Raw genomic sequence first — 8,872 nt, 5'->3', positions numbered from 1 at the left:
ATCGTGCATTTAAAAATCTGTTAAGAGGCTACTGGGGCGCCTTGGTGGCTCAGTCGGTTAAGCGTCAGACTTCAGCTCAGGTCATGATCTCACAGTTCGTGGGTTCGAGCCCCGCGTCTGGCTCTGTGCTGACAGCTCAGAGCCTGGAGCCTGCTTCGGATTCTGTGTCTCCCTCTCTCTCTGACCCTCCCCCGTTCATGCTCTGTCTCTCTCTGTCTCAAAAATAAATAAACGTTAAAAAAAATTTTTTTTTAATTTGTTAAGAGGTTAGACCTCATATTATGTGCTCTTACCATCACCACCACCACCACAACAAAAAAGACGACATACAAGGAAACCTCTGGAAGCGATGGGTATGTTTATTATCTTGATTGTGGTAATATCATAAGTCCGTGCATATGTCCAAACTCATCAAATCGTATACATTAAATATTTGCTAGTATAGGTGTACGTATCCCATACACATTTTTCTTTTGTAAACACAAAACTCTGGACCAAGCCACCATCTGTGACCCAGACCTGGGCCTTTGGGCTCTGAGACATCTGGGAGCAGGTTTTAGAAACCCAGTTACCAGGAGACAAAGTAAGAAATCTGCCACCGGGGAGCTGATGTCATAATGGCACTGAGGATCACCCTGACTTTGACCTGAGTAATAAAGTGCTCGGTCTGAGAAACCAGAAGCTTTGGGCTCTGTCGAGGTTTTTGTGGGCGTGATTAGTAGAAAAAGGCCTGCACTTGAGATCTGGGAAGCTAGCTTTGAGCTTGGCTGTGCCAGCCACGAATCCCACGCGGGCTGGGTGAAGCCATGGGATTTCCAGAGTCCTCCAGAGCACTCCCTGCACCCAGAGGAGGTTAGGTATGATCTGTGGATCTTTCAAATTCTGTATTTCCCAAAGTATCCTATCAGAAACCCCAAAAGATATGTGAGCATGAGAAAAGAAGTCTCCACTCATCTTTCAATCATGTACTTGTCCGGAAGAACTGTCTAAATTTCCACTGTTGCCACAAACACCAAATGAGCTGGATTTCCAAGGGTGAGTTCCCAAACAAATCACAATACAAAAATACGAGAGAGGTGGACTCCCAATCTCCACCAAAGGAAACTTTACTATCACCCTTTCCTACCAATGAAAACATGGTCACAGTAGGCTTCAGTGCTTTACCACTTTTCAAAAAGGTGGAGTTAATACTTAATAATTTATGAGCAGGGGGCCATTCAGACATACACTTTTGTTACACCTCACCTTTTTTGGTAAATAAAAAAGCAATCACAAACTATCACGAGCCGACTGTCTACAATGCTTTCAGAATCCACAATTACTTTAACTCTGCAATGATCGCTTCGAGTTTTTCTGTAACGGCGCCGCAAAATTCGCCCACCTTTTCTTCTTTCTTATAAAACTGAAAGGTTGGGATGCACATGATCTCAAGGTCCTTCACCAGCTCATCACACTCATCAGCATCCACTTCCAGGAACACCACGTCCTCGTACTTGACAGACAAGGAATGGAAAAGGGGCTTGATGGTCCTGCAGGGCCCACACCACGTGGCTGAGAAGTCCACGGCCACCAGCCTCTCCCCAGCCTCCTTGAGCGCCAACTCGAAGTCCTCCTTGCTTAGGATCATCTTCACCAAGTCCACTTCCAGAAGCTCCATTGACCCTGATGCCTTCAGGACGTCTCCTTCTATGGGCAGGATGGCTTCTTTTGAGGACTTGGGGATATCACCTTCCTTAGGCTGGATGCTGTCTTCTGAGCAATTGGTGTCACCCTCTCTGGGCTGGATGCTGTCTTCTGAGCACTTGGTGTCACCCTCTCTGGGCAGGATGTTTTCTTCTGAGGACTTGGGGATGGGGATGTGTTTGGACAGGGTAGATTTCACTAATAGCTTGGGGCTGTTGATCTGTTTAGACAGGAAAGGTTTTGCTGAGAACTTAGGGGTGTTGGCCTCTTTGGGCAGAATGGATTTTGCTAAGAACTTGGGACTCTTGCCCTTCTTAGACAGGATGGTTTTGGCTGGGGACATGGGGATGTTATCCTGCTTGGGTGGGATGTTTTTTTCTAAGGAAGTAGACATTCCATCCTCCTGCAGCAGGGTGGTTTTTTCTGAGGAACTGGGGGTGTCACCGTGCTTGGGTGCAATAATTTTTTCTGAAGAATTGGAGCTATCAGCCTGCTTGGGTGGGATCCTTTCTTCTGAGGGATTGGGGGTATCACTCTCCTTGGGTAGAATGACTTTTCCTGAAAAATGTGGGGTGTCAGTCTGCTTGGGTGGGATGGTTTTTGCTGGGGAATTGGGGGTACAAGCCTGTTTGAGTGGGGTGGTTTTTGCTGGGGAATTGGGGATATCAGCCTGTTTGGGTGGGGTGATTTTGGTTGGGAAATTAAGGGCATTGCCATGCTGGGGCAGGATCATTTTTGCTGAAGAACTGGGGATACTGCCATGCTTGGGTTGGATGATTTTTGCTGAAAACCTGGGGGTGTCAACCTGCTTGGGTGAGATGGATTTTGCTGAGAAACTTGGGATGTTAGCCTGTTTGGGTGGAATGGGTTTTGCTAAGGGATTGGAGATGCCAGCTTGCTTGAGCGGGATCATTTTTTCTGGAGAATTGGGGGTATCAGCCTGCCTGGGCAGGATCATTTTTGCTAAAGAATTGGGGATACTGCCCTGCTCACGAGGGATGATTTTTGCTGAAAAACTGGGGGTGCCAGCCTGCTTGGGTTGCATGGTCATTGCTGAGAAATTGAAGATGTTACCGCCCTGTGCCGGTGGGAATATGACCTTGAGCTGTGGACCTTTGGATTGCTTTGCAGGCATGTGTTGTATGTTGTCGGCCTCCGAAGCCGAGGCCTTCTCCTGGATGTGTGCTGTGTCCAAGAATTCTGGGACCAGGGGAGTCACGTGGTTGGACAGGCCCTGTAATAATGGACTTTCTGAACAAAAAAGTAAATAAGTAAAAATGCAAGAGAAGAAACAACAACAAAAATTCTTATCACGTACTCCAGGGAAGACCAATGCCATGGTTAGAGCCCACAAATGTAGTTTTGTGAATGACGCATCACTGTGAAAAATCACATTCAACAGAAGGCCAAGCGGCATGTGATTACGCGTATCTTTTGGTAGAGTTGGTTTTTTTGTTTTTTTTTTTTTAATTTCTTTTTAATGTTTATTTATTTTTGACAGAGACAGACTGCGAGTGGTTTAGGGCAGAGAGAGAAGGAGACACAGAAGCAGAAGCAGGCTCCAGGCTCTGAGCTGTCAGCACAGAGCCCGACGTGGGGCTCGAACTCATGAGCTGTGAGATCATGACCTGAGCCGAAATCAGACGCTCAACCGACTGAGCCACCCAAGCGCCCCGAGTTGTTTTTTTTTAAACTACATCTTTTCTCTGCTTCAATACTGCTGTCTGCTCCTTGAGCACGTAGGTCCCTAAGGTGACCTCCCCCCCCCGCCCCCGCACCCCTACCCCCCCCTCCCGCCATCAGCATCACCTTGATCTGCTTCTTGTTTCTCTGGACTCATGTTCGGAACTTCCGGGGTTCCAGCTCTGTCACTTTCCACTTCCTGTTCCTTGTCCATATCCACTCAGACTTCACACGTGCCTCAGAGTGGAGACGAGGCTGTACCCTCCAACTTTCTCCAGCCTCTCCTGCCTGACATCATAATATGAGTAACGACTTGCATTCGGGTGGTACTCACGGCTGGCTTTCCCTCTTTGTACTCAGAGCAGTAGTATTCGAGAGTCTCGTGACAGCCTTGGTTATGGTGGCCGTGCCGTGTGTTAGGCTGTGCCCAGTGCCTGATGTGCATTCATAGGCATTATTTCCTATAACACAACAAACCACTGAGGTAAGTACCATTATGATCCCCGCCTTGCAAACAAGAATATTGAGCCCTGGAGAAGTTATGTAACTTGCTCAAGGTCACAAAGCCAGGAGATGGGCGGGTTCCAAGCCTGCTCCCTGAACACTACGCTGAACTGTGCCGTTTGCCAAATCCCTGCCCAGCATGGTAACTCGAAACCACCTTTCCTACAACCTTCCTCTAGGACTCTCCGGCTCCAGCTGTCCCTTTCTGACTCACCCGCCCTAACCATCTAAGTGTTTCCTCCTAATCACGTTACCCTCCTCTACAAAGTCCTGCCTGACCGTCAGGTGTTCGATTTGACTATTTGGAAGGGAGTAGATTATGACGCAGAGAAATTTCCTGAGAAGTGAAAACGTCACACCTTCCATCCCAATAGATGGGGAGCCAAGAGAACAGGTACATAGATGTGTTCAGAGGAAAGCTGACAGCAGAGGAGTATTTGCCTGGGCTCCATTGGGGAGGCCAGGAAACACCCACATTCACATGGACTCCTCATCGACATGGCAGCGTGGGTCACTGGCAGAGGGTGTGACTGGATTCTTGGGCCTGGCGCAGGCTCCTGGCCCCACAGCCTGCTGTACCCATGCCAGGGATCTGGAAATCCTGCACAGCCAGTGCTGGGGATGCGAGCGTCCCGCGAAGACCGGCAGACCTATAGGGGCCTCGAGGAAGAAGCGAGAAGCCACTATGAAGGGGGATTTGTGATGAGAGGGCAACGACTGGAGTGACAGGTTCAACCAGTGGGTGAGAGCACGGTGCCCCAACCCCTAGATGGGCCCGGTGGTCCTCAGCAGTCCTTAGCCGAGGCAGCAGGCCAGAGTAGCCACTTTACATGCAGAATCGGAGCCAGAGGGCCGGGCCACGACTGGGCTGCACAGCCCTGTGCACCCAGATATTGTGGAGAAAGGGGAGGAATTGGAAAGACTGAGCTGCTACCAGAATGAGAAAGCGTGCATCAGGCTGAAAGTCCGCAAGCAGGCAGATTGAATTCCTGCCCCTCACTCCTCGAATCCCCATCGAGACAAGGCTCGTGGAGGAAGGAGATCCACTGTAGGACAATTTTAAAGCCATAGTATATTTGCACTTCTTCATGAAAGTGAGGAGATCTGTGACCATGGTACATTTATACTTGGGGACCTGAGGACCTGAGCTGTGTTTTAGGTTTGGCAGAGTTGTTCGAATTATTTCTCCTCTTCAGTCTGAAATTCAGATGGATTCCAAGCAACCGGAAATATCAACGCCTCTGAATCATTTTCATCCAACTTGTCATAAAATGTATCTTTTTCCCTTAAAATGTATTTTCTCCTGGGGCGCCTGGGTGGCGCAGTCGGTTAAGCGTCCGACTTCAGCCAGGTCACGATCTTGCGGTCTGTGAGTTCGAGCCCCGCGTCGGGTTCTGGGCTGATGGCTCGGAGCCTGGAGCCTGTTTCCGATTCTGTGTCTCCCTCTCTCTCTGCCCCTCCCCCGTTCATGCTCTGTCTCTCTCTGTCCCAAAAATAAATTTTAAAAAAATAATAATAAAATTAAAAAAATAAATAAAATAAAATGTATTTTCTCCTTTAGCACAAGCTGGCCCCCAAATTGCTCCTGAACCCTTATGTCAGTTGTGGTTCTGTGAGGGAAACAATAAATCAGCTATTCTAGGCATAGAAAGATTTATTTAATTATAACATAGCTGGAAAGGCTGCCTTTGGGCTAGATATCCTGGAATAATTCCTAGAAAAATGAGCAGGGCTGCAGACCTGGCCTGCCAGGGGGTGCGACCTTCATGATATCAGGAAGGCAGGAATCGGAAAGTTGCCGCTAAAATGGTTGACTTCAAGAACTTTCTGTTCCAGCTGCCAACCAAGGGTGAGAGAGCCACCGCTCCAACTCCCTCTCAGCTTAAAACTAGGGCTGAACTAGAAAGCTAGGGCAGAGAGAGGACAAAGTTGCAAGATGATGGCTTCCTTCGCATGCAGGTCCATCTACTGGTGGAATCGGTTTTGTATCCAGAACCCTAGGGGAGGCCAAAAAATGTGGTCTTCAGATTTCCAGCCTCTGTAGTTCAGGGAGCCACACTAGAAGTTGGAATAAACACTGCATGGAAATTCATTTCTACCCCACGCTCGCAATGACGACACGACAGTCTAGTTTTTACACACTAGGCTGGCACAACTTTTTGGTTTTACAATTACAAAAATAATACATATTCATGATACAAACGTGAGGAAACACACGCATAAAAAAATAAGAATAAGATTGGCACTCAAAGTGCCAACCTTCAAGGATCACCGTTATCAATACGGTGATGTATATTCTTGTCTTTCTTGGATTTATACTACCGTAATCCTTTTCATGGAAGAATATATTTTGAATCCTCTCTTTTGGATTTTGAACCTCCAGAACAGTGAGACATACATTTCTGTTGTTTAAGCCACCCAGTCAGTGGTACAACAGCCCTAGCAAACTAATATGGCAGCCATAGACATGGGCATGGCTGTGTCATAATAAAACTTTATTTACAAAAACAGGCAGGTGGCCAAAGGACATAGTTGTCCAATCCCCGCCCTGTATAATCATTTTTAATGATTGACTAATGTTCTTTTTAAAGGATGAACTACAATTTACTTAAATCATTTCATATTGATGGATATAAAGGTTGTTTTTATTATTTGCCGGTGTAAGCAATATAACAATAAGGATTTATAGATAAATATGTTCACATATTCTTAATTATTTTCTAAGAATACAATTCTAGAGGGGCACCTGGGTGGCTCAGTCAGTTAAACGTCCGACTTCAGCTCAGGTCATGATCTCATCGTTCATGGGTTCGAGTCCCATACTTGGGGTGGGGATTATGCTCCATCTCCTTGAGGGAGGGGTATCTACATAATTTTATTTGGAATTTTTCTGTTTGGGAGGTTTGTCTCTCCCATCCTCCATTTATTTATTCCATTCATTTATTTACGTTAGTGTCGACTCATGGACATTTGTTTTATACCTTGGGTTATAATCCAGTACTGTGAACTTTATTTGTTGCTCACATCCTCCCAGCTTTGACCACTGAGAACTTTCAGTTGGCTCCCGTGTCCTTTTGATTTACACACACCTGTAGTTTTGTTTGTTGAGCATGTCCTTGCCTTCTGGAACTACAAGATGCTCCAGGCTCGTTCTATAGATTCACTGCCATATCCCTAGAATCGTCCATTTCTTTAATGAGCCCTGCTTCCTTTTATTGGAGAATGGTATTTAGAAAACAAAATCTGAGCTGGGTGTGCTTGTTGATACTGGGTGTCATTGCCTTTAGACTCAGTGAGCATAACTAGGAACTGGATATAGATGTAACTAACCTGTGCACACACACACACATTTATTGCTATTTCTATATCGGTATCTGTATTAAGCGAACTATGAGTTCATATTGATGTCCTTGACTTTAATTCAGTACCACATGGTTCATTGTAGCCTTTCCCCCAAGCTTGTCTGTAAACTTCTATTCCAAAAGTGACTTGGTCCCCACTGTCTGCCACTCATTTATTTATTTGTCCAATTCCAGTAGACACATATAATGGTTCCAGAATGGTTAACCTGTCCCTCCATGGTAAACAGCTTCATCACCTAGAACACAGCGCTTTTGTACGGTTCCTTTTGTCTTTATAGGCTTATCGTTTCTAGTCATTTCCAAAGTTACTTAGGTCGGCCTCTTCCCCCCCCCCCCCACCCCTTCAATGAAATTATGCCATACATTTGTAGTAGGTATTTTCTTTTGTCACATTCTGCATTTCTTTCTGGGATCCCCTACCCTCTGGACTGAATTTTTTTCCAAATTTGCATACATTAAGGTTCACTCTGTGCTGTGGAGTCCTCTATGTTTGACAAATGAGTGTTATTATTCATCACTACAGGACCATACAAAATAGTTTCACTGCCCTAAAAAAAAAATCTCCTATGCTTCACCTTGTCAACCCTCACCCTCTTGCAAATTCATGGCAGCCACTGATTTGTCTCTGTAGCCTTGCTTTTTCTAGGATGTCACATAAATGGGATCATATAATTTGTAGCCTTCTCAGATTGACTTCTTTCGCTTAGCAATATATATTTAAGATCCCCCATGCTGATTTTTGTGTCAATGGTTTGTTTCTTTTGACCACTGAATAGATAATAAAGCATTTTAACTAAACTATAGGAGGTAGATCTAAGACAAGAATTTGAGTGCAGGTATTTATTTGGGACATGATCCCAGGAGACATTGGTAGGGCAGTGGGGAGGGAATCAAGCCAGCTGTCACTGTGTGCACTAGGGGTCACTCCCACTGGGGACTGGGGGAGAGTACAAAGCATACCTCAAGCGATCCTTCCTTCCTTCCTTTTGAGTGCTCTTTCCAGGGGCATCAAGTCTGGCATTTGTGCTTGTCCGTGCACATGCTCTACCTGTCCCCTGCAGGGGCACCTGAGCCACCTGAGAGAGATGCAGGTGTTTGCAGTAAGTAGTCATTTGAGAATAGGGATGAGAGCTAACAGGCTGTGCATGGAGCAGGGCATCCTGTTCAGCTGGAAGGCGACGCTGCACAAAGCAGCTGTAACTGAGGAGTAGACAGAAGGGAGTAGGGAGAGAAGGTTTCCATCTTCGGTGGGGTGCACACTGTCTTCTCTGAGCATCTAGAGCTCCAGAAAATGGGCCCAAAATAGCAGGGTCAAGGGCTGGCACTCAGAAAGAATCAGCTGGATGTCATTGCCACGTGCCTTTGGCAGCAACCGTGATACGAGGCAGTCTTGCAATTGCTTCCTGGAGCCACTGCCACCTTGGCAGAGCCCCAAGGGTCTCAGGGGCCTGGGTTCAGATGGCCAGAGGGGGCTAGAGCAGGATGGGGGAGGGAAAGGATGAATAAGCATGTGAAACGGGGAGCACAGTGAAGAGACCCAGAAGCCCCCCACAGAAGAAAGAGCTCCATGGCCAGAGAAATGCTATTGGGACTATTCTGGGGATCCAAGTGCATGCACAGGTGTGTGTGTGTGTGTGTGT

At 46.7% G+C, this 8,872-nt stretch overlaps 1 protein-coding gene across 4 annotated transcripts; it reads right to left on the bottom strand.

Annotated features, from left to right (window-relative positions):
* Nucleotides 1–1,146: 1,146 nt before the first annotated feature.
* On the bottom strand, nucleotides 1,147–5,141 carry TXNDC2 (thioredoxin domain containing 2). Of its 4 annotated transcripts, none has more exons than XM_040479411.1 (2): nucleotides 3,481–5,141; nucleotides 1,147–2,934 (listed from the first exon to the last, which is right to left on the bottom strand). In XM_040479411.1, exons 1-2 carry the CDS (start codon nucleotides 3,578–3,580, stop codon nucleotides 1,319–1,321), a joined length of 1,716 nt encoding a protein of 571 aa, XP_040335345.1. In that variant the 5' UTR covers nucleotides 3,581–5,141; the 3' UTR covers nucleotides 1,147–1,318. The 4 variants fall into 4 exon arrangements, with proteins under 4 accessions (XP_040335345.1, XP_040335346.1, XP_040335344.1 ...); XM_040479412.1 differs by having other exon boundaries at nucleotides 3,493–5,141; XM_040479410.1 differs by lacking the exon at nucleotides 3,481–5,141 and having other exon boundaries at nucleotides 1,147–2,301; nucleotides 2,347–3,120.
* Between the last annotated feature and the right edge of the window lie 3,731 nt (nucleotides 5,142–8,872).

The sequence above is a fragment of the Herpailurus yagouaroundi genome, unplaced genomic scaffold, assembly GCF_014898765.1.
Source record: "Herpailurus yagouaroundi ecotype Mexico unplaced genomic scaffold, PumYag 142, whole genome shotgun sequence".
Lineage (NCBI taxonomy): Eukaryota > Metazoa > Chordata > Mammalia > Carnivora > Felidae > Herpailurus > Herpailurus yagouaroundi.
Note: the sequence above shows the minus strand (reverse complement) of the source record. Positions and strands in the feature narration are given on the sequence as shown.

Coding starts and splice junctions, on each gene's coding strand:
- TXNDC2 (XM_040479409.1), bottom strand. CDS start 3,100: ATGCCGCTTGGCCTTCTGTTGAATGTGATTTTTCACAGTGATGCGTCA. Junction 1,760..1,801: donor CCAGAGAGGGTGACACCAAG/TGCTCAGAAGAC, acceptor GGTGACACCAAT/TGCTCAGAAGACAGCATCCA.